Source organism: Mobula hypostoma, chromosome 4 (assembly GCF_963921235.1).
Source record: "Mobula hypostoma chromosome 4, sMobHyp1.1, whole genome shotgun sequence".
In the NCBI taxonomy this organism is placed as follows: Eukaryota; Metazoa; Chordata; class Chondrichthyes; order Myliobatiformes; family Myliobatidae; genus Mobula; species Mobula hypostoma.
Window position 1 is genome coordinate 63104984 of NC_086100.1, and position 26469 is coordinate 63131452.

The window sequence follows — 26469 nt, forward strand, 5'->3', positions numbered from 1 at the left end:
GAAGTTCAGACTCCTGCAGAGTTCAGATCACTTAATGCTCTTATTTACTGTGTAGGCATTAGAGAAAATCCAACTACTTTCCCTTTTCAAATGAATTAACCACAAACAAAATGATCTACAAAATAAATGTACTTATGGTGATTGGATTTCAAAATACAATTAAACTTGAGGATCTGTTGTCTGTGGAAATGAAATGTTAAAGCTGATGTCATTACAAAAATAAATTTTAAATTTCATTTTATAAGTGACATTAGAATGAAATTTTGTAAAATGAAAAAAAATAATTTACTTACGAAAAGTTTAACTAAGGCTTTGAGGAAATAAATCAACCAATGCTCTCATAGTCTGGCAGCTCTAAGTGACAGAAGCTTCACTAAATCCTCTGTTTACACAGGGGATTAACTGAGTAGATATTAAGCAGCAAACTGAACTGTCCATGGTCAAGGGAACCTGCTCTCTTGTCAGCCATTGGGGCATAAAGACAAAGCATAGACCTGGCAGGAAGTGACCCATAAATACATCTTTACACTAGATTTATACAAAGAAAGTCTGCCAGTCACAAACCCCATATGACCATTAACTGCCCCGCAAGGCTTGCCAGGAGGCCTAATTACAGGTCTACACAGTCTAATAACAAAAGCTGAAGAGGTTTAGCCTAGGGATGATCTGCCTCATACTGACTTGAGAGAGTCCATACAGTGTGACACCAGAAAAAGACCCAGCTTTAAACCTCTCCAGAGACACAACACTGAATCCATGTCCAAGTAGCCATGTGCAACTCAGCTTTGTACAAGCTCATGCAACCAGTTTTGAAACATTAACATTCAACTTCTGCATGCTTAACATCTGTTTAGAAAAAGACATACTATCAATTGTGTACTGCCAGATTTTGCTTTGCATATTTATAAATAAGCAACCAACATTTTCATTATCAATTTGATAGTATTCACATTTGCAACAAGGTGCTGGAAAGAAAGAAAGGGTTAAAAACTTAAGATCTGTTTCATGTTTTATCCTTTCAAAAAAAAACCCCATGGCAAACACTTTGCAATTCCAATGTAGAAAATATTGTAATATACATACAATTTATTAATAACTAGGCATAAGTAAATATTGCAATCCTTTAAATCTTTTTCTCTTCAAAATAAATATGATTGGCAAGGTGACAGAATGATGTGATTTTAAGATTTATATAATGAGATCATCTTCTCGTGTAGACAAAACTGAAGTTTTCAATCATAATTATTTACCTACACTGTAACAAAAAAATCTTCTTCAAAATTTTTCTGACAGAAGCTAAAAAGATCACCTTATATCATCAGCAGAGATTTATCATCTGTAACAAAGACTAAAACTATCTTTTTTCCCCACATGGTGCAATATTATTTAATGATTTCACTGGTATAATGGTTATTGTGCACACATAAATAAAGCAAACCAGAGATATACAAATGATACACAAATCCTGCACATCCTTGACAAGTTGTATATTCTCCAAATACTGTGCAGAAACACTCTGCAGGCAATAAAATATTTTTGAGTTATTAACATATGAGACTCTTTATAAAATATGATTTGGAATGTGTGAAAGCCAAAATTCAAAATGATATCATTTGTCACATCTACTCCAGCATATACAGTTACTTCTTCTATGTCCACCTTTACCTTGCAAGTCTTATTCAGCCAAATTCTGATTTTGAAGAATGAAAATACTTTCAAGCTGTGTCTATTATTTTTACAAAGCAGGCATGACATTTAGTTCCAAACAGTATTCCAGTTTGTTTGGACACAAACCTTTATAAAGACTTGTACGAAGCTGTTGGAATGTTACCATCTTGCAAGAATTTTAATACTTGTTCTGGACTGAGGTCCACTCAAGTTTGATTGAGTATTCTCTTCATTGTGATTTAACCCACTTGATTCTATTATAGTCTGAGTTTTTGTTTTGTTGATTGGTTGTTTTTACTATGGTTATAATCAAAGAAATGTGATAATGGTTTAACGTACAGGGACTATTTTACATTCTGTGGAGCTGGTAATTTAAGTTTATTGCGCAGAATTCATTCACCCCTTATGCGATAAATAGGACACAAATATTGAATGCTGCAGCATTAACACTGCCACGATTATGCCATATAGAAGAAATACTTCTCTCACAGAAGCAATTTTAGATTAAGTAGGCTTTGGTGTTAACTAGGATTTGAACCTACAATATGTATGGAACCCTGGATTGCAAGGAGAGATGACTCTTCAGAATTTTTGGTAAAGTCATCTGGCAGCTTCACAATCCATAGATTGTAAATTGAAAGCACTCCATGGTAAATTATGATACCAATAAATCTTGAAATTTGAAATAAAACTCAATTTTTATATTAACATTTTCCTAGAGGAAATTCAGGGCAACTAAGAATGAGTTAATAAAATTGGCCTGTGTTACAACAATAAATTTATAATTTGAGGTGTTGCTAAAAAAGGATTTTACAAAGCATTCAGATTTACTTTCTGCATGCATATAAATAACAAAATGTTCAATAATTGCATCCTGATCGTCACTGATATAAATAACGCATTTCTCCTGGGTTTCTCTCATTGGGATTCTTCATATTTCGTGACCATCGTTATTTAACATCCACTACCAAAATCAGAGGTTTTGATATTCACGTGAATTAAGTTATGGGTAAATAGTAGCCAAAGAATTTCAAAAATTATTGTTGACGTGAAATACATTATGAATGTATAATTTGTTTTAAGCATTGGTGAATATACAATACTTCAAAGACTGCAAAATACATTGCACTGTTTATCTGCAGTCATATTTGAAAAATGTTGTAGACAGGAGACCCTTCTTCCCAATATGCTAACTGTAATCATAAGGCTACTAAACTTCTCATTGTACAACATTTAAAAAACGGACACGAACATTTAAATTATCCAGGAGAAAGGACTTAAGCTTTTCTCAGATTCCATTATTCATCTAGTTTACTCAGGATATTTCAGGAAAACATGCATGTAAAAACTGTTGAAACAAATGTAGCAAATTACAGTAAGAACTCAAGTATTGTAAGTAGGATGCATGGAGTCTAAAAGAGTATTCAACCTCCCCCCAACCCCCCTGGAAATTTTCATGATTTATTGTTTTACAACACTGAATCACAGTAGATTTTATGTGACTTTTTTTGACACTGATTGACAGAAAAAGACTATTTCATGTCAAAGTAAAAACAGATGTCTACAAAGTGATCTAAATTAATTACAAATATAAAATACTGATTTCATAAGTATTCAGCCCCTTTAATGTGACACACCAAATCATCAGTGGTGCAGCCAACTGGTTTTAGAAGTCACATAATTAATTAAATAATTGGGATCACCATGTGAGGTCAAGGTGTTTCAATTGATAGTAAAAATACACCTGTTACTGGAAGATCCAACTGCTGGTGAGTCAGTATCCTGGAAAAAACTACACCATGAAGACAAAAGAAAACTCCAATGAACCAATGAGAGAGAGGAGGTGTTGGAGTGGTTAAAATACATTAGGATGGATAAGTCCCCGGGGCCTGACAGAATATTCCCAGGCTGCTCCACGAGGCGAGAGAAGAGATTGCTGAGCCTCCGGCTAGCATCTTTATGTCCTGGTTGTCCATGGGAATGGTACAGGAGGATTGGAGGGAAGCGAATGTTGTCCCTTTGTTCAAAAAAGGCAGTAGGGATAGTCCGGGGTAATTACAGACAGTGAGCCTTACGTCTGTGGTAGGAAAGCTGTTGAAAAAGATTGTTAGAGATAGGGTCTATGGGCATTTAGAGAATCATGGTCTGATCAGGGACAGTCAGCATAGCTTTGTGAAGGGCAGATCGTGCCTAACAAGCCCGATAGAGTTCTTTGAGGTGGTGACCAGGCATATAGATGAGGGTAGTGCAGTGGATGTGATCTATATGGATTTTAGTAAGGCATTTGTCAAGCTTCCATATAGTAGGCTTATTTAGAAAGTCAGAAAGCATGGGATCCAAGGAAATTTGGCCAGGTGGATTCAAAATTGGCTTGCCTGCAGAAGGCAGAGTGTAGTGGTGGAGGGAGTACATCAGATTGGAGGGTTGTGACTAATGGTGTCCCACAAGGATCTGTTCTGGGACCTCTATTTTTCATGATTTTTATTAACGACCTGGATGCGGGGGTAGAAGGGTGGGTTGGCAAGTTTGCAGACGACACAAAGGTTGGTGGTGTTGTAGATAGTGTAGAGTATTGTCAAAGATTGCAGAGAGACATTGATAAGATGCAGAAGTGGGCTGAGAAGTGGCAGATGGAGTTCAACCTGGAGAAGTGTGAGGTGGTACACTTTGGAAGGACAAACTCCAAGGCAGAGTACAAAGTAAATGGCAGGATACTTGGTAGCGTGGAGGAGCAGAGGGATCTCGGGGTACATGCCCACAGATCCCTGAAAGTTGCCTCACAGGTAGATAGGGTAGTTAAGAAAGCTTATGGGATGTTAGCTTTCATAAGTCGAGGGATAGGGTTTAAGAGTCGTGATCTAATGATGCAGCTCTATAAAACTCTGGTTAGGCCACACTTGGAGTACTGTGTCCAGTTCTGGTCGCCTCACTATAGGAAGAATGTGAAAGCATTGGAGAGGGTACAGAGGAGATTTACCAGGATGCTGCCTGGTTAAGAGAGTATGGATTATGATCAGAGATTAAGGAGCTAGGGCTTTACTCTTTGGAGAGGTGGAGGATGAGAGGAGACATGATAGAGGTGTACAAGATATTAAGAGGAATAGATAGAGTGGATGGCCAGCGCCTCTTCGCCAAGGCACCACTGCTCAATACAAGAGGACATGGCTTTAAGGTAAGGGGTGGGAAGTTCAAGGGGGATATTAGAAGAAGGTCTTTTACTCAGAGAGTGGTTGGTGCGTGGAATGCACTTCCTGAGTCAGTGGTGGAGGCAGATACACTAGTGAAGTTTAAGAGACTACTAGACAGGTATATGGAGTTATTTAAGGTGGGGGGTTATATGGGAGGCAGGGTTTGTGGGTCAGCACAACACTGTGGGCCGAAGGACCTGTAATGTGCTGTACTATTCTATGTTCTATGTTCAACCTCGTGAAAAGTTTATTGAAAAGCAAAGGTCAGGAGATGAATACGAGAAAATTTCCAAGTCACTGAATATCCCTTGGAGTACAGTTATGTCAATCATCAAGAAATGGAAAGAATATGGCATAAATGTAATTCTGCCTAGAGCAGGCCATCCTCAAAAAGTAAGTGACAATGCAAGAAGGGGACTAGTGAGGGAGGCCAGCAAGAGACCTGTGACAACTCTGGAAGAGTTACAAGCTTCAGAGGCTGAGATGAGAGAGATTGCACATACAACAACTATTGACCAGGTGCTTCATCAGTTGCAGCTTTACAGGAAAGTGGCAAAGAGAAAGCCACAGTTGAAAAAAAAACTCACAAAATCCTGGTTAGAGTTTGCCACAGGCATGTGGGAGACTCTGAAGTCAGCTGGAGAAGGTTTTATGGTCTAATGAAATCAAAATTGAGCTTTTTAGTCATCAGAAGAACAAACCGTCCCTACCATGAAGCATAGTGGTGGCTGCATCATGCTGTGGGGATGCTTCACTGCAGCAGGCCTTGGAAGGCTGGTGAAGGTGGAAGGTAAAATGATTGCAGCAAACTACAGGAAAATCCTGGAGGAAAACCTGATGTAGCCTGCAAGAGAACTGTGACTTGGGGAGATTTGTTTTCCAGCAAGACAATGACCCCAAGCATGAAGCCAAAGCTGCATAGGAACGGCTTAAAAACAACCAAGCTCATGTCCCAGGGTGGCCAAATCAGAGTCCAGACCTCAATCCGATTGTTGCCAAAGGTGCATCAACTTAATACTGACTTAAAGGGGGTGAATACTTATGCAATCAATTATTTTGTGTTTTATATTTGTAATTAATTTTGATACTTTGTAGCGATCTGTTTTCACTTTGACACGAGTCTTTTTCTGTTGATCAGTGTCAAAAAGCCAAATTAAATCCACTGTGATTCAATGAACATAGACAATATGTTCATTGTAAAACAATAAAACATGAACTCCTCGGGGGGGGGGGGGGGGAGAGAAGAGTGGTGAATACTTTTTATAGGCATTGTGGCTAAATACAGGATATTCTCGACTTAAAAATGCCCAAAATGGAATTGTTGCACATATGAATAAACTGTATTATTAAATTCAAAAATATTCATATGTCTACAAACAACATAACCTTTTTTTCTCTTTCCACTTTTAGTACTTGTCCTTTTTTTTAAAAATCAGTCTTATATCCTGGTTCCCTTCATTACAATGCGGTGGAAGTACGATTACCACATCGAGTGGTGACTTCTTGTGTATTTTCTGACCAATGGACAAATTGACTTCAGGACTTCTGGAATAACACAACCAGTTTGTTTCATAGGGATGACCTGTAATTTTGCTTTGAGTAGGAGCAAAAAACTAGAGATACATGAAATATGATAGAAAAACAGAATGATGGATATATGCATGTCAAGCAGCATCTTTTGAAAGAAAAGCAGAGTTGTGTTTCAAGATGATCTCTCATCAGTATCTGCAGAGTATAGAATTAGCTCTTTCTATAATAACAATACAACTGTAATACTTCTCAGCACTTCATGAACAATTTTCTTTTTTCCAATAGACTTTTCTGGTAGACTTCTCTCTGCCTTCATAAATTAAATATTAGTCATACATAGACAAGTTGACCGTGCAACAAAATTGTACATCTCAATATACACTTACTTTGTAAATAGTAAGAGGCTCTTTTTAATACTAGCATGTACATACGTAGCAATAACGTGTCCTTACGATGCTTGATTTCTTGTTGAAACTCAGAAGATTAAATCACATTGTTGGTTATATCCACAACATTCCAGTGCTGTGTTACATGATTATCCAACAACATAAGCCATTGTGCAATTTAATATTTCATCCAGCTGTTATGCATTAAAAGTAGCTACTTAACTGCAAGAAACACACTATTTTTATTGCTTAGATTAGATCTATTGAACCAGGAACCAAAGCTCAAATTGCACCTGCAAATCACCAGCATTTCCCATTAATAACTTCTAATTGGATTTACTATGCCTAAGCAATTGTATCTTTCAAATAAACATCTACAACTTGACTTCTAAGTGTAGGGCCCAATGACAAGGTCCTCATTAATAACCATTTACTATATTATACTGGCTTATTTAACAACTGCAGAATTGTATTTGTATAACTCATAATAATTTTAATAAAACATGCATCCAACATTGTTATTTAAAGAAGTAGGAATACATGATTTTGAAGCGAATGAAAGAACTTCATACGCTAGAACTTTGAATAATATTGATATCCAATGATTTTTTGTGCTGTAAAACATCTATGATCAATAATGAAAATCTTCAACACTAAACATATCCAAACTGTTGGTAAGATGCTAATGATGCTGTATTTGGTTAAAGATTTAAAGAAATATTGTTGCATATTATATTCTATGTCTTGCATCAGTGCATTAGTAGGTAAAATATTACAAAACTAAAATTTAAAGTGCCATTTTATATAGTATTAGCCTTTATTTTTTTCTATTAAGAACGCATGTGATTCATTCACTCCTTCAAACATATACACAAAAAAATAAGGTGCTATGCACTATATACCTGATTTGAATCACGGATTCAGGATTGGGATGATATATAACCCATAGCAGTTTTATCATATTTTAGAGAGCAAGACCAAGAAATAAACGCTGGCAGCTCTGTGCAGACTAAACAAATTGTGCTGTTCAGCTTACAACCATCACATCTACTTCACAATTATACATTTGAAAAATATATTGAAGGTATTCTAAGTTACAAACATAACTTAAAATATGAAATAGTTCTATTGTGGGGCAGTGGAGAAGGGAGGGAAGATGAGAAACATGTGTTAGTAGATCAGTCAAAATTGATTCAAAATTCCTATTAAAGATTTTTCATTTTATTATATCATTCAAATTATCAACTGGTTTTTAGTTCAATACTAACTGGCTACTTTTATATACAAAACTGAAAATACTAGCAGTTTGAAAATTCAGGTTTTCTTAACAGTAATAAAAAGCACCAAACCATTTTCAAGATTATATAAGACAGGTTGTATTTTATAGAGAACGACCAACATGTGTAATAAATCAAATATTTCCAATTATTTTCTCCTCTTTCGTCTTCCATGGATTAACTCTTTGCTTGGCTGCAAGTGGACCAATAGAGTGCCACCCAAGTAGTCATTGTTCATGTTAAAGCCATAGCCTTTCACTTCAGTGTCAGCAGTTGAATACAGTTGGGCAGATATCAAAACAATGGAACAAGAAAAAGAGACAGAGAGCAACAATGAGCATGAGACTGAGCATTGTCAGCCCTGAAAGAAACTGAAAAAACTCTGGTACTCAAAAAAAAATCAGTGCAACTCAAATGTCTGCTAATCTTACTCATTTGTCAAAGGCCCTGCTATCTATACATTCATCTTCAGTCACCTTTACAGCCACGTAAATATCAACCACTCAAGTTTCTAATCTCCACCTCTGCCCACATAAATAGATGTTTATGCAATAAATGATATTGGTGGTTGGCAGTTGACAGAATGGCAGCACCAATTTCAATGCTGATGCTGCTGTACTTTGCTGCTCTAAGTGTGCTGCCAATGCTAAAATTGCTTTCCCAATGGTTACCAGACTAAAAAATACCATAGATGGACTTTGCACATCTAAAACTTAAGGAAATGACAATATCAAGTTCATGTTCAGTTTATTGTCATTCAACCACACACATGTATAGCGCCAAAAGAAACAACGTTCCTCCAGACCAAGGTTTACAATACCAAGGTATAACTCACACCCATAACAAAGGTAATATTACCACAAATAATTTAAGAAATATTAAGGTGCATTTATGACACATTAAAAAAGTAACAGTACAATGCTACTGGTGCTTCATACATGATGAGAGCTGGGTGCAGACATGGAGCTCAGTAGCCTTAAGGCTTGAGAGAAGAAGCTGTTTCCCATCCTAACAGTTCTTATCTTAATGCTACGGTACCTCCTGCCTGATAGTGGGTAAAATAACAGTTTTCTCCCGATCAGCTTGAAATGAAGTACTCACTACTTGTTTGATATAGGAATTTAAGAATACAAGAAAATACAAGGACTAGGCCATTCAGTTCCTTCAAGCCCCCCTTATCATTTAACATCATCTTGGCTGATCTGCCCTAAGCCTCATCTTCCATGCCAGTTCCCAATAGTCCTCAATTATTTGCCCTACCAAAATTTTATCTATTCTTCTTTGAGCACCCTCAAGGATCCACACACTCCAAGTTAAATAATTCCAAGGATTCTCCATCTTCTCCATCTCAGCTTCAAATGACTGCCCCTGACAATTGTAACTGAAACCAAACTCTTGCCACTTCTGAAATAAGTGCTTTCAAAAAGATATGCTGTTTCTTTTGGTGGTATACAGGCAGGGAAGTATCCCCCAGACTTGAGCAGCCCTTTGAATAAATTCAAGGAATGCTGAGTGACAGATGATGATACTCCACATGAACTCCAGTGGTGGAACTTGATTATAATGGGATTCCCCAGCATTATTGAGAAAAATGGTTCTGCAATCCGACATTAGATACACTTGGTCAAAGAATGGAATCCTTTTCATTTGATCAGGGGTTTCTGACTGGAGATCAATGAAAAGTTCAACAACTTTCTTTTTTAAATATTATTTTATTTTAACAAGTTTAAGTTAATTGTTTATGTACACTTTTATATTATTTATTGAAACTTGATGGTTTCTTTCTTAGTCACTTAGTGATTTAAATCATTTATGAAATGTGTTGCAATGCCATTTTCACATTATTTGAAAATCTCATCAACTTCAACAGCAGATGAAGATCTGAGCAGTGCCGTAGCATTACGCCAACCAAGTCACCACGAAGACCTTGCTATTGATTCAGGGATCAAGCCTTTGCATCCATAAACAGGCATGGGGATAGTACAGCAGCATATCCCAACAACAAACCAATTTGTAAATACAGTAGATTCCAGTTAATTGGGCCATCCACTTATTTAGGACAACTCTTAAAGAACAATAACTAATCATGAAAATAGCCAGGATTCCCTTTGTTTATTTAGGGCACTACGCTACTTAATTGGTGCAGGAGACTGTAGCTGAACAGCTTCTACCTCACGTGCACTCGTGTGGCCATTAGACACCACACTGTGATTAGAGCAAATAGTTTTTAAATAGTATCCGTTGGGTTCAAAAAGCAGTGATTTTTGTCACTGATAGCTGGTGTGAAATAAGCAGTAAGACAAATCAGAACTGTTTCGTTCACTATGTTTTCAAGCATTCAGGCTTGGATAAGAGAGAAATGTCCGGGAGTGAAAATGAAATAATTTCACTACTTCAGAAATGAAAATAAATTATCTGGAGGATGGAATTGTTGAAAGGACTGTATGAAGACAGTCCATTATCTGCACTAGCTCTGCACTGATCTTGGCAATCAAAAAAAAACCAGCAGCGTACACTAGAGTAATTCCTCCGTCGATATCTGTTGGGAACTAATGCACAGCTTTATATACTATAGTAGTATTGATGGTATTCTACATTGTTCTGTTTTTCATTTAAATATATAATTTGTTATTCAGTTAAACGGTAGTTTGTCTTATTTTTAAATGCCTTTTTAACTACTTCCATGACACTTTGGCTAATTGGGGCAGCTATATAATTGAGCCAAAACATACTGGTCGTGATGTGTCCTAATTAGCTGGAATCCACTGGAATAAAATCTTCATTGAAGGAATAATAGCATGGTAAATCAAACTGATATATAGTAAATGCCTCAATGCTGATAAAAACAGGCATTAAAGGGGTGAAAGCATGGTATCAAACTGGTATATAGTAAATGCTGCAATCCCAATAAAACACACTTTATTGTGATAACATTGAGACTTTGCCAAACCCTGCAGATATAACTCATCTTAGAGAAACAGGATTACAAATGATGGAAACATCCTTTCAATAAAGATATCAGATTGCAAGCCATAAAAGACACGGTTCTGAAATCTCACAATTTACAGGATGGAAAGGGTGCATTTGGAAATTCTTTTCAGACGCAGTAGGCCATTAGCAGAGGACAGGTTTAAGCAGTACTACCATGTTCTTTTCATGTGGTCACATTTCTGCAATTTGTTGAAACTCAGGGAACTGGACCCCAAACCTCTTGAGAGTTTTTGGTATGAACCACAATTTATGAGGGTCTTGAAGTTCTTGCTTTGAAACAAGCACTTGTGAGGTATATAAATTGTCAAGTGCTTACTGTGCTGGAGCATACATGAGTTCATCTGGCCTCTGAAATAATTTCTTTCAAAGATTATTCCATCTCAGGGAATGAGAGGTTTCCTTCTCAAAAGAGCTTTTGCAAGTGGAATAAATCACTGCATAATAAGCCATCAGAGATCAGACTAGTCCTTGTGCTGGAAATGTCATAAGTGGAACTGCAAGGCCACAATTGTAAGACAATGGTTATCTTGTATTTGAGCAACTTATGCTCCAGATACAACAGTGAATCAGAATAATCAGGACTAAATTGCAGTAAAAATAGGGGTGCTAACTGTTTGGATGATGATAGCCTATACTGCTTCCAAGCCTGGGTTTGTCTGATCTGGGTACATTCCAAGTTGTCATTCCACATTACTACAGTTTTAATGTAGTGATGAGTCTGAATCCCTATTTCTTTTCAAGACCACTCTAATAATTTATGCAATTAATTCAAACCCAGAATTAAGAGGAGTCGAGAGGGAGTGAATACTGTTGAAATGCTGACCCAGAAATTATTCTGAGCTTAAATTAATGCACTAAATGACATTGTATAGAGGATACCTCCTTGCTTCTCTAGATTTATTCTTCCCTCCCTACAAGTACATAAACATGCAGGGTCATGATTTTTCAACTGTCACATTAAGCACTCATTATGTAATCAACAATGCACCTGTCAAATTCTTTGCAGGATTGTTTTTACACCTTTATCAAAGTAGTAGATTGTTGACAGATCACACTGAACATCTACAGTGGACATCGTACAGAACAAAAGATCAGTTGGTATAGGTCTAGCATCAACAGAGGTATGTAGCTATTGAGCAAGAACATTACTTTGTCACAAAAACTATGTAACCTGGGATCTAGCCTGCATTAGCTCATGTGTCCAGGCAACAGTATTTACCAGATTTAGAATCATAAATTGAGGCACTCTTGTGTGATGGTAATCAATTTCCTTCATTGATTTCACATTCTGAAACAGAGGCAATTATTGAAGATGGACCTTGGTGTTTTATTATATCACTCTCTTAGAATTCATGACTAGTGCCATGAGACTATATCAAAATGAAAAGGCATTATGGAATATATTGCCAGTTCTATGTAAACAAAATATAATAAGCTTCTAGTTAAATCTAGCATCCAGTTTTGGCTTATTTAAATGGCTGATGAAATTCAGGGTCCAAAAATTATTTTGAAGAAGGCTGCCTAAACGAGAAACAAAATTCTTGCAGTTTACAAAGTAATTGTCATCATTTTAGGACTTCAGTGCTTTTACAACCAAGTAGCTACTACAGAAACATAGTTACTGCATTCCAGAAAGCAGTACAATTTGACAGGAAAGGAGTACAGGGCAAGGCTCTGAAAGCAAGTCCCGCCTTTTCCACTTAATCTCAAGGGACTTTTATTGTCCATTTAATGTGCAGATTTGATGGTACTTCTGTGCAGAATTCAAGACGCTTTGCCTCTCACAGTATAGCAAATCATAGTCATGTATTGTTAAGAACAAAACTAGATTATATGCTCAAATCTGTATCTTAACTCATGAATTGCTGAATTAGAGATGACAGTGCTTAATGGAGTAACACTCAACTCATTTTAAGTGTGCTTAAATTTTTCTTTTCATTGAACTTCAGAGCAAGTTATTAGCTCAGTCAATATACTTGATGCTGATTCACTGCAAACATCAAAGACACCAAAGAAGTCGACAAGCTGAAGGCATCAGTGTACTGAATATAGGTAGGGTTTTGGGTAATGAATATTCTCAATGTGATCTTCATTCATTTGTTCAACATTAGAAAAACAGGTACATTCTATATAAATTCATTCATGCAAATAAAATCCATATAGCTCACCCAAATAGTTTTAAATGTCATTGAAAAAGTGGAAACAAGACATAATCAAAGGACCCCAAATTAAACCTTTTGTAAACATATCAAACAAGAGAAAATCTGCCAATGCTGGAAATCCAAGCAACACACACAAAATGCTGGAGAAACTCAGCAGGCCAGGCAGCATCTATGAAAAAAAGAGTACAGTCAACCTTCTGGGCCAAGATCCTTCAGCAGGATCCCAAATATTTTGGATTAACATACAGAAAAATAACTAAGATTCTAGAATTGCACAAGACAGAACCTAAGTGTACTGCATGTACTGGATCAACTTCATTCGCCTCAGCACTGAACTGGCTCCAAGGCTGTGGACACACTTACAGGGGCTCTGCAGTTCATGTTCTGCATATTATTTGTTTTCCTCTGTTACTGTTTGTACACTGTTCTTTTTTTTCTCCCCCCACACACTGGATGTTTGACAGTTTTTGTTGGGTGGGTTTATTGTGGATTCTATTGTATTTCTTTTGTTTTGTGGCTGCCTACAAGAAGATGGATCTCAAAGTTGTATATGCTATACTGTTCATCCTTTGATAATAAATGCATTTTGAACTTTGAATGTATGAAGTACCGGGACAATTGAAGAGACACTTGGTCAAGTGTCGGTCAGAAAATGAATGGTCATGTGGGATAGAGAATTAAAAAAGCTGGAAGTGAAATCTAACAGCCACCACATGTAAAGTTGCTCTTGGAAAAAAATCTGCTACTGATTTTGGGAGATAAAAGTAGCTGAAATTTGAAAGCTTAATACCTGTTGTTGATTGACAGTAGGAAGTAGGGCAGTGTTCATTGCACCATAACAACAGAAACAAAATGGCTGATTGGAGCAAAGTGATTCAAGTCCATATCTGCATACACTGTTCTTTTAAATTCAGAATATGGCACATTCATATGATCAAACAAAAGCTTTCGGCAGTCCAAGGTGCAGATGTTATTGGGCATGCTATGGTACAGGACAAACATATTCTGGAAGAATGCAACATTTTAAGTGAAATGCCCAAATCATGATAGACTAAAATAATCATTTATTCATATTCTTTAGGGCACCTGAGACCTAAAACAAAAACAGTGTAAAAAATTATGCTCTATATTTCACTTATCTTCTTCAGCGTATTTTGCTAAATTCACAGCATATTTTAAGAAAAAGAAAAAACTGAAAACACATTTCTTAAATTCCATTAATCATTCTTCAACAATTCATTGTGTTCGATTCAATCCAATATCAAAACTTGCATGTTTTTATGTTCTCAGTACATTAAAATTATATTAAAAAGCTGCTTCCAAGCAAAGATATGGCATTCCATTGCAAAAAATAACATGAAGGAATGAGCAGCAGTGTGGTTTTACATAAATTATTAAGGCCATAATTACATGTTTCAGACTGGTTTCAAGCAGTTGCTTGATCAAGTCTAAATATAGCACGGAACATTGTAAAATCTTGCAATGGTAACAAATTTATAGATGCGTACATTAACACATTGGTTTCTGCTCCACCCGTGTATGAATGCTAATGAAAATCTGGCAACAATCTTAAATGAAAGTATAAAAACTACAGATGCTCAAAGTTTTAAATAAAAACAGAAAATGCTGGAAGCACTCACATCAGGTGACATTTGTGCAAAGAGAAACAGAGTTAAGATGTCAGGTCAACAACCCCTAGAACTGCTCTTTCAAACTCACTTTCTCTTTCTACGTATCCTGTCTGACCTACTATGAGTTTCAGCTCGCTGGGGTAGCATGAAGCACAATTACATTGCATTTAACTATTTAAGATGGTAACACCACAAGACACAGAAGCAAAATTTGGCCATTCAGCCCATTGAGTCTGCTTCTCCATTCCATCATGGCTGATTTAATACCCTTCTCAACCCGATTCTCATGCGGTCTGCATAACCTTTGACATCCTGACTAATCAAGAACACATCAATCTTGAAATATACTCAAAGACTTGGCCTCCACAGCAACCTGTGGCAATGTATTCCACAGATTTACTACCCTCTGGTGAAATAAATTCCTTAACTCTGTTCTAAATGGATGCCCTATTATTGTGAGGCTGTGCCATTTAGTCCTAGACACCCCCACCAAACTATAAGAAACATCCTCTCCACATCAACTGATGTAGGCCTTTCAACATTCACTAGGTGCCAGCAAGATTACCCCTCATTTTCTTTTAAAACTCCAGCAAGTACAGACGAAGATTCATTAGGTGGTCTTAATATTTTAGCTCTTGCATTCCTGGAATCATTCTTGCAAAACTCCTCTGGACCCTCTCCAATGCCAGCACATCTTTTCATAGATAATGTGCTTCAAAACTGTTCATAATACTCCAAGTGCAGTCTAACCAATGCCTTATAAAACCTCAGTATTACATCCTTGTTTTTCGATTCTAGTCTTCTTCAAATGAACGCTAACATTGCATTTGCCATCTTTACTACTGACCCAACCTGCAAGTTAACCTGTAGGGAATCCTGCACTAGGATTCCCAACTCCCTTTACACCTCTGCTTTTTAAATTTTCTCCCCGTTTGGAAAATGGTCTATGCCTTTATTCCTTCTACCAAAGTACATGACCAAACACTTCCCTACACTACATTTCATCTGCCACTTCTTTGTTTTCCTAGTCTTTCTAAGTTCTTCTGCAGGATCCCTGCTTCCTCAACACTAAATGCCTCTGCAACTATCTTCAAGTTGTTTGCAAACTTGGCCACAAAGCCATCAATTCAACCGTCCAAATCACTGACATATAACCTGAAAATAAGCAGTCCCAATCCTGATCCCTGCAGAACACCACTAGTCACCAGCAGCCAAACAGAAAAAGTCCCCTTAATCCCTACTCTTTGCCTCTTGCCAGTTAGCCAATTTTCTGTCCAAGATAGCATGTTTCCTGTAATACCATGGGCTCTTATCTTGTTAAGCAGCCTCATGTGTGACACCTTGTCAGAGACCTTCTGAAAATCCAAGTAAACAACATCCACTGACAACTCCAATCTGCTAATTTAATTTGCAGATGATATTACATTGATTGGCCTTACACAAGAACATAAGAAATAGGAGCAGGAGTAGGCCTTCCGGCCCATCAAGCCTGCCCCGAAATTCAATAAGATCATGGCTGATCTGTCCATAAACTAAGCTCCATCTGTCTCCCTTTTCCCCCATAACCCTTAATTCCCCGACTATGTAAAAATCTAACTATCTTAAATATATTTAATGAAGAAGCCTCAACTGCTTCCCTGGGTAGAGAATGCCACAGATTCACCACTCTCTAGGAAAAACAGTTTCTCATCTCCGTTCAAAATCTTCTCCCCTGAATCTTAAGGCAATGTCCCCTAGTTCGTGTCTCACCTACCAATGGAAACAAGTTTCCTACTTCTATCTTATCTATTCCTTTCAAAATTTTGTATGTTTCTATAAGATCCCCTCTCATTCTTCTGAATTCCAGACAGTATAGTCCCAGGCAACTCAACCTCTCCTCATAAATTAACCCCTTCATCTCTGGAATCAACCTGGTGAACCTCCTCTGCACTGGTTCCAAAGCCAGTATATCCTTCAAATATGGAGACCAGAACTGCACATAGTACTCCAGGTGCAGCCTCACCAGTACCCTGTATAGTTGCAGGATGATTTCTCTGCTCTTGAATTCAATCCCTCTAGCAATGAAGGCCAACATTCCGTTTGCCTTCTTAATAACCTGTTGCACCTGCAAGCCAACTTTTTGCGATTCATGCACAAGCACTCCCAAGTCCCTCTGCACAACAGCATGCCGCAATCTTTCACCATTTAAATAATAATCTGCTCTTCTGTTATTCCTTCCAAAGTGGATTATCTCGCGTTTACCAATGTTGCATTCCATCTACCTCAAATAATAACGAAGCAGCCTACAAAGAAGTCATCACCCTGACACAGTGGTGTCAAGAAAACAACGTCTCCCTCAATGTCACAAAGCAAAGGAGCTGGTTGTGGGCTACAGGAAGAATGGAGACAGGCTAACCCTATTGACAGCAATGGATCTGGGGATGAGATGTGAACAGCTTAAAGTTCCTTGGGATACAAATCACTAAGGACCTTACGTTGTCTGTACATATTGGCTGTGTGGTGAATAAAGCACAACAGTGCCTCTTTCACCTCAGACAGTTCAAGAACTTTGATATGAGTCCCAAATCTTAAGGACTTTCTACAGGGGAACAATTGAGAGCATCCTGACAGGCTGTATCACTGCCTGGTATGGGAACTGTACTTCCCTCAATCGCAGGACTCTGCAGAGAGTGGCACAGACAGCCCAGCGCATCTGTGGATGTGAACTTCCCACTATTCATGATATTTACAGTGACAGGTGAGTAAAAAAGGCCCGAGGGATCACTGGGGACCTGAGTCACCCAACCAAAAACCATTCAGGAAACAGTATCACAGATTTAAAGCCAGGACTAACAAGCTCCGGGACAGCGTCTTCCACCAAGCCATCAGGCTGATTAATTCATGCTGACACAATTGTATTTCTAAGCTATATTGACTGTTCTGTTGAACATTCTATTTATTACAAATTACTATAAATTGCACATTGCAAGTTCAAGTCAAGTCACTTTTTATTGTCACTCAACCATATCTACTGGTACAGAACATAGTAAAAATGAGATGTTTTCCAGGACCATGGTGCTACATGAAAGAATACAAAAACTACGCTGAACTACGTAAGAAAAAACACAAAAACTACACTAAACTACAGACCTATCCAGGACTGCATGAAGTGCACAAAAAAGTGCAGGCAGTACAATAAATAATAAACAAGACAGTAGGCACAGTAGAGGATATAGTAGGTTGGTGTCAAGCCAGGCTCTGGGTATTGAGGAGTCTGATGGCTTGGGGGAAGAAACTGTTACATAGTCCGGTTGTGAGAGCCCGAATGCTTCGGTGCCTTTTTCCAGATGGCAGGAGGGAGAAGAGTTTATATAAGGGGTGCGTGGGGTCCTTCATAATGCTTCAGAGACATATTGTAAAGATGTTTACTCCTCATGTACGTAAAGGACGTAAGAAATAAAGTCAATTCAATTCAATTCCTTTGCCTGTTATTTCCTCAAAGAACTCCAATTGTTTTATCAGGCAATATTTCCCCTTAAGAAAATCATGCTGACTGGCCAATTAAATGATGTGCCTCCAAGTATCCCAAAACCTCATCCTTAATAATGAACTCCAACATCTTCCTGACATTTTAAGTTAGGGTAACCAGCCTGTAATTTCCTTTCTTCGGCCTCTCTTCCTCCTTGAAAAGTGGAGTGACATTTGCACTTTTCCAGTCCTCTGGAACCCTTGCAGAATCTAGTGATTCTTGAAAGATCATTATGAATGCTTCCACAATCTCTTTAGCCACTTCTTTCAGAACCCTGGGGTATAGTCCATCTGACCAGGTGACTTACCTACCATCAGACCTTTCTGCTTCCCAAGCACCTTTTCCGTAGTAATAGCAACAACACTCACTCTGCCCTCTGAAACTCTCCAATTTCTGGCATACTGCTAGTGTTGTCCAAAGTGAAGACTGGTTCAAAATACTTAAGTTCGTCTGCCATTTCTTGGCCCCCATTACTACCTCTCCAGCATAACTTTCCAGCGGTCGAACATCCACTCTTGTCTCCCTTTTACTCTTTAAATATATGAAAAAACTTCTTGCATCTACTTTTATATTATTGGCTAGCTTACCTTCATATTTCATCTTTTTTTCCTCATAATAGCTTTTTCAGTTGGATTTTACAAGCTTCCCAATCCTCTAACTTCCCACTATTTTTTGCTCTATCATATGCCCTTTGCTTTGGTTTTATGATGTCTTTGATTTCTCGTGAGCCACTATTACCTCATCCTCCCTTTAGAATACTTCTTCATCTTTAGGATATTTAGAAAATTAATATAATCTGCGCTTCTGACATTGTATCTGCGAATTCTTCATTCTCACTGATTGCTTCACCTGCATTGTGTTTTCCATTGTTGCTCTGTCTGTTTGCACAGCTACACCAATTCAAACAACTCTCTATCGTAATAATTCAGTGGTAATTCTGGCTATTATCTTTTAACAACAGAAAAATCTCTCTGCTTGGGAAAACAGTGTAGCTAAAGAAAGGCAGAAGCTTACCTCACATCCAACCTGGGTGACTACTAAAGAACTGTGCTGATCAACTGACTGGAGTATTCAGTGATATATTTAACCTCTCACTTCAGCAGTCGGAGGCACCGACCTGCTTCAAGCAGGCTTCAATTACACCAGCGCCTAAGAAAAACGTGGTAACCTGCCCCAATGACTACAGTCCAGCCGCACTTGCATCCATTGTGATTAGGTGCTTTGAGAAGTTGGTGATGAAACGCATTAACTCCTGCCTGAGAAGTGACTTGGGCCTACTCCGCAAAATGCTGGAGGAACTCTGTTGGCCAGGCAGCATTCAAGGAAAAGAATCAACAGTCAGCATTTTATCGAGACCCTTCATCCTGATTTACTCATTTCCACAGATGTTGCCTGGCCTGCTGAGTTCATCCAGCATTTTGTGTGTGTTGCTTTGGATTTCCAGCATCTGAAGATTTTCTTGTGTGTGCTCTCATTTACCTACTGGCACAAAAAATCCACAAGAGATGCCACTTCATTGGCTCTTTGCTCAACCCTGGAACACGTGAACAATAATCATCATCGTTACCATCATTCCCTGAAAACTAATGAATAAACTTTGCAAACTTCTATAGATGTGTGGTGAACTAGTTGCATCATGAACAGAAAATCCTACAAACAGTAGTAAACATGACCCAGTCCGTCATGGAACACCACTGCAGGAAAACAGCATCCATTATCAAGGACCCCACCACCCAGGGGAGGCTCCCTTTCTGCTCCTGCCATCAAGAAGGTGGTATAGGATCCTTAGGACCCACACCACCAGGTTCACAAAGTTCGAGAGCATTTATTACTTGTCAACCATCAGACTCTTGAACTAGAGGGGATAACTTCACTCGTCTCATCACTGAACTGTTCCTACAACCTGTGGACTCACTTTCACGGACTCTTCGTCTCACATTCTTGAATTTTATAGCTTATTTATTATTTTTCTCTTTTGTATCTGTATAGTTCGTTATCTTTTGCACATTGGTTGTTTGTTCGTCTTGTTGGGTGTGGTCTTTCCTTGACTCTATTGTGCATTTGGCCCGCCAGAAAGAAAGTCTCAGGGTTGCACATGGTGATATACATGTACTTTGTTAATAAATTTACTTTGAACAGGTGGCGATGAGGGAGTGTGAATAATCTGGGTGATCTGTCCATACCCGGAGTGGTCGCTGTCAGTCCCCAGCAAAGATCTGCGCTCATAGTGCCACACAGTGAACCTGCAAATCAGTGCAGAGTTGGCACACAATTTGCCTAAGCTGGACCCACACCAGCCCTCATGGGCAACCTCCTCACACCAATACATGGAGTGGTTCATTGCTGGATTCACACAGGCATCTCAGGATAGCACTGTACAGAATCTTTGAGGCAGGGGGTTCATGCTACATTCTTGGCATAGCATCAAGGAAAGCAAGAGTTTGTGCCAGGTTATGAACACACAGGCACAGTCAGTAGCACGTTTCTCCATACTCAGTACTACAGTATTACAAGTCCTTTGCAGAATGGTTCCATTGGCACTCTCCTTCCTGGTAACATCCTGAATATCAGCACCATCGAAATGGTCCAAGAATCTTTCACCACATGAAGTTATATCACCGGATAGAAGAAATGACACCAAAATGAGCTTTCTACAAGGCTACCAAAAATAGTTCAATGAAAATTGTGACATAGTTTGCATTTAAAATGGTAATTATAACTCACTCAATAAGGTTAAAATTTTTAATGATCCTGCTAACTAGAGTTTGAAATTCAGTTCAAGTAAGTGAACACCCTGCAGAGGAGTTGTCAATGACGCCACCTATCACAGTTCTGAGTTCAACTGCTTATGTCAGACATCCCACCCTGCAAAAACTCACTTCAGGGAGGTAGCACCCCCCCCCCCACCCCCCACCCTCACCCGTCGACCTCCAAGGGTGTATGTAATACTTTGTTTAGTGATTTTGTCTAATCTGTAAACCAAGTTGGGTATATGCAGCAAATGTGACATTAAAATATGTACTTATATTATATTATCATGTTTATTCTATTACAACGTTAAGCAAGTCTACTGGGAGTTTGGCCTCATCACGTAGGACATCAATAGCGTAGCTCCTTAGCAGCTGGCCAGCTAGTTTAAATAATGTTAGCTATGCTGTAATGACACCTGTTAAACTCATCTCAACATGTCTTTTACATTTTAACCCACCATGGGCAATAGAAAAGTCACTGTTGCAAACAGTGCAGCGAGCAACACTGTCATTATTTTTGAGGTTGAGTGTAAAGCCCGCCCACAGAGAAAACTGATAGGTCTACTTAGCAGGGGTCCCCAACATTTTTTGCACCCCAGACCGGTTTAATATTGACAATATTCTTCCGGACCGGCCAACCGAGGCGGGGGGAGGGGGAGGGTGTTAATCACAACCGGAATAGAAGTGATAAGTCAATAGCATCATAACATTTTAAGTAACGTTTGGATATTAAACACACAGCGCATATTTTCCCTGTATGAACATATAAAATCATTGCAACACACCAATATCGCTGAATCAGTGCGAGCCCTCGGCTTGTTTCTCTGCAACAAGACGGTCCCATCGAGGGGTGAGGGGAGACAGTGATACTCGAAGAGGGTTCCTTATGTCCAGTCTATTCCGCAATTTAGTTTTCGTTGCATTCATTGCAGAAAACTCCGCTTCGCAGCAATATGATGTTGGAAATGGAAGCAACGTTTTCAGTGCTTCCGTGACTATCTCAGGATACTTAGCCTTGACTTTCATCCAGAATGCCGGCAGAGATGTTATGTCAAACATACTTTTCAGCCCGCCGTCATTTACAAGCTCAAGGAGTTGATCTTTTTCCCGCGCTGACATGGATGACGCATGCGTAATAACCTCGCGTGCGTTCAAGTTCAACAGTGCGTGATAGGGAATGAGGAAAGGTGCAAATGACTCATATCGTTTCATATCGCCAAATCATATTGTTTCCTCACAGCCCGGTGGTTGGGGACCACTCTTAGCACCAAGAGAGACCAATCAGGATGCTCGCTCTCCCTCTCCCTCTCAAAAAAATCTATTTCTGGGATATTGTATATAATTTCCGGGCGTCAGGGAGCCACTATTGATATGCGGGGGACTCCCGGATCTTCTGGGAGAGGTGGGATGTCTGTTATGTGCAAACACATAAATTGCTGTCAGTGTCACAAAATAATCACAGCGAACACAGATAGTTTTGTTGCATTTAAAATTGCAAATTCAGCCCCAGGTCCATCTTTCTAGAAGCACCAGCCTCTACCATGATGCTATATCCCTAATTTAAACTCCCTATCATGTATACACACACGCTCCATGTTCATTAATCAAGTACCAGTTGTTAAACTACCAAAACAAAACTAGTATCAGGACCAGAAATAAAGCTATATTCACAAAATTGTTTACATAAAACACAAAATGCAATTGAAAAATCAAATGTGTGCTTGATTAAAGGGTATTGCTAGCAGAGAACATCATTACTATCCAACATACTGACTTTGAACTAAGTAATAACTTCCAACCACTTTAAATATCATGGCAACACATCCAAAGGCGGCTAAAATCCTCCTTAATAAAGCAAATGTAAAAAATGTTTATAAAACTTATCAGTGTTGACATAATATTCTTTGTGAAAGCATGTCTTTAATTAAGCATTTATACAAATCCTTGTTTGAATGTAAATTTCAAAAAATATTGAAGGAGCTTGGCAACTGCAAATAAGTTGTATCTGCCAACAAAGTTGCACAAAAAAATTGTAACTAATTTCAGAATCTGACTTCAGTAAACTTAGCATATATTAATGACAATCCTGAGGAAAAAATAATTATTCCATTTATTTTTGGTGAAGCAAAGTTTATTTTAACAGCTAAGGAAATAATTTATCTGCTGGAAATATAAACCACCTTTTGAAAACAACTGCACAATGTGTATTGAGGGTTCAACCTCATATAATCTTGTATCCTCGCATAATATTTCACTAACAGAAGACAACATGATACTTCAGTCTCATCACCTACCAGCAGCCTGGAGGACCAACTGCAGTCTTGCTTTTGCCTGTTCCGCAGGGGACTGCAAAACAACAAAGATAAGACCCACATCAAATAATGGACTTTGTTATTAATGATGACACAGAGGAAAGGATTTCCATTCATCAAAGAATAAAAGAACAACTGTGCAGGACACTACACAATTAATATGCAATCAAAAAGATACACCGCTTAGTAAATATCTTGAATGATTGGTGGCATACTTTTAGTTTAGGGTTTAGAATGAAACGAGGCAACACTAAACATTCAAGGATATTTTACATAATTCTTTAAGTGTTTCCAAGTCTAAGTGTAAAATCTCCTCATAATACCTGTCACACATCCTCTTACAGCTTCTCAGTTCTAAGAAGTGAGATGCAGCAAAATGTAATATAAATATACAAATATTAATTGCTCCCACAAAATACCCAACCCTCAAATCCAGAGTGCATTTTTCCCTTCAGTACCTCTGTCAAACAAAAAAGGGCACTTCATTTTTGCATACATGCTGCTCTGCTGCATCTATTATAAAATAATGAAGTTACAACAAATAAAATAGATGTGAAGTTTGCTTTAATTCTTTGTAGTTTGGGATAATTAGATTATTTGAGGATTTGCATAGTCAGTTCATACATATGTGCCACCAGAGCTTCCTGCAATCCCATTCAGCAAAGAAATGTTTACATTTGCATAATCCTTCAAAGACATCAACCTCCTCCTCCCCCCACACACAAATCCTAGGAATTACTGTAGCATCAAGAATGATCAAAATCACACTTTCTGCAACTTTGTGAGATGCAAACATATCTATTACATAGAGGTGCATAAATTAATACAAACTAAGGGTATGAAATTTAAGGATACGTAAACAGTAGAAGATATATTGTAAAATCTACAACTCAGAGACCCATGGTGAAGCTTTTGAAGACAGCACATTATTTTGCTTCCATTTCTGCCAATTATCCCTTGTTCCTTCATTTCCTGAAGGCATTGGATCCTGGCTGGGATACACCACTCATGATTCAAAATGGCCATTCCTGATTTATTTGCTTTTGGCAGTAAGTATTAACAGGCTATTCCAATCACAGTACTATCATATTGAAGACAGTTTACATTCTCATTCACTTTTGTACAGAACATGCATCACTGAATAGGCATCTAGTCCAATTCCTTCCTAGTCCTACCCTGCTGATTTCAATTGAATGGTACTGATAACTAATGTTACTCGTGTCACAAAAAGTTGACTTTTAGACTTAGCTTTAATAATCTCTTATTGCCATGAAAATATTCACATTTATACAGCACTTCTCCAGGAACAATGGTGTATCAGCAGCCACAGTACTACACAAAATTCCACTAAATGCTAATGTAATAACGACTGGACGATTTATTTGCATTGAGATTTAAGTGTTGGCAAGCATATTGGAAAGGACACTGATGGTCTTCAAAATTGTGCAAAACTCTGAGGAACAATTGCCTGCAGAGTCCAGCAGGGAAAAAGGAGTCAAATGCACCATGATTTAATCTCCAATAACACTCACAAAATGCTGGAGGAACTCAGATCAGGCAGCATCTTTGGAGACAATTCAGAGTTGATACTCCTCATCAGGACTACAAAAGGAAGGGTTGGGGGGGGGGCGCAGAAACCAGAATAATAAAATTGGGGAAGGGAGAGGAGTACAAGGTGGCAGATGATAGGTGAGACCAGGTGAGGGGAAGGTAGACAGGTGGGAGAGAAGGAATGGTGTGAAAAGCTGGGAGGTGATTAGTGGAAGAGGCAAAGGCTGAAGGAGGAATCTGATAGGAGAGGATAGTAAAACAAGGAATAAAGGGAAGGAGGTGGGGAACCAGAGGGCGGTGATGGGCAGGTCATTAGGGCAGAGGAGGGATAGCAGAATGAGAGAAAATAAAAAGGGGGTGAGGAGAACAGAGGGGAGTGGTTAACAGAAATTAGAGACATCAACGTTCATGCCATCAGGTTGGAGGAGGCTACCCAGATAGAATACAAGGAGCTGCTCCTCCGACCAGTATCCAGCTTCATCATGGCAGTAGATGAGGCACGTCAGTGTGAGAATGAAGTCAAAATGAAATGGGTGGCCACCAGGAGATCCTGCCTTTTGTGGCTAACAGAGTAAAGGTGCTTGCCGAAGCAGTACCATCAACCGCACCCACTCCCCCACCATCTGCGCTGAGCCTCACCAAAGTACCGAAAGCCATACTGGGAGCACTAGATAAAATAAATGACCCAAATGGACTTTCAGGTGAAGCACGAACTCACCTGGAAGGACTGGTTAGGGCCCTAAATTGTAGTCAGAGAGATGTTGGAGCAGGCGTAGCACTTGTCGTTATTGCATGGGTAAGTGCCAAGTGCGAGGAGAGAAAACTGTGGGGATTTCTGAGTGGATTAAGGAGTAATGGAGAAAGCAATCTCTGCAGAAAGCAGGGGTGAGGGAGTGGAGAAGGGGTAAGATTTACCTGGTGCTCGGATACTGCTGGATATAGCAAAAGTTGCGCTGGATACAGGGGCTCGTGGGGAGGTAAGTAAGGACATGGGGGAGGGGAAATACGGCAAGAGCAGATGTGCAAGAAATGGAAGCGATGCCACAGTGGAAAGGAAAATGTTTTCTGGAAAAAAAAAAGGTAATCTTGGATATTCTAGTGACCATCTTGTTCTCATCTTTACCATGTTAAACATTCCTCTTCCCAATTTCAATATCTTCCATAACTTTCAGGATATCCATGAAGCCAGCCCACAACCCTCTCCATTCTAGAAACACAATCATAAAACTGTTGCTCCTTTTCTGACAGATAAAGCTTCCAACAATATTCATGTAATGTTACTTTTCTTTTCCAGGTGCCAAGGTATCCCTGCTAAAATATGGTATCTGGGCTATTCATTGGAGCATTCACTGAGTATCTGGTCAGGATGTTGTTAAAGATTGGCCACTGTCGCTTTGAGACCACGATTCTGTCTCCTTTGCTTTCTGTTACAGTTCATACCTTCAACATCTCAGTTTGGAATTTTAAGTGACATTGGTTCAAGAGCCACACTGTTACTTTCTCTCATCACATTCT

The 26469-nt window shown here is 38.6% G+C and overlaps 1 protein-coding gene across 1 annotated transcript in view; it reads right to left on the reverse strand.

Annotated features, from left to right (window-relative positions):
• Positions 1-26469, reverse strand: part of rsrc1 (arginine/serine-rich coiled-coil 1) — a 392026-nt gene that overhangs the window by 157537 nt on the left and 208020 nt on the right. Inside the window, exon 6 of the mRNA XM_063045866.1 lies at positions 23386-23437. Coding sequence (XP_062901936.1) covers positions 23386-23437 — 52 coding nt within the window. The remainder of the gene's footprint in view (positions 1-23385; positions 23438-26469) is intronic.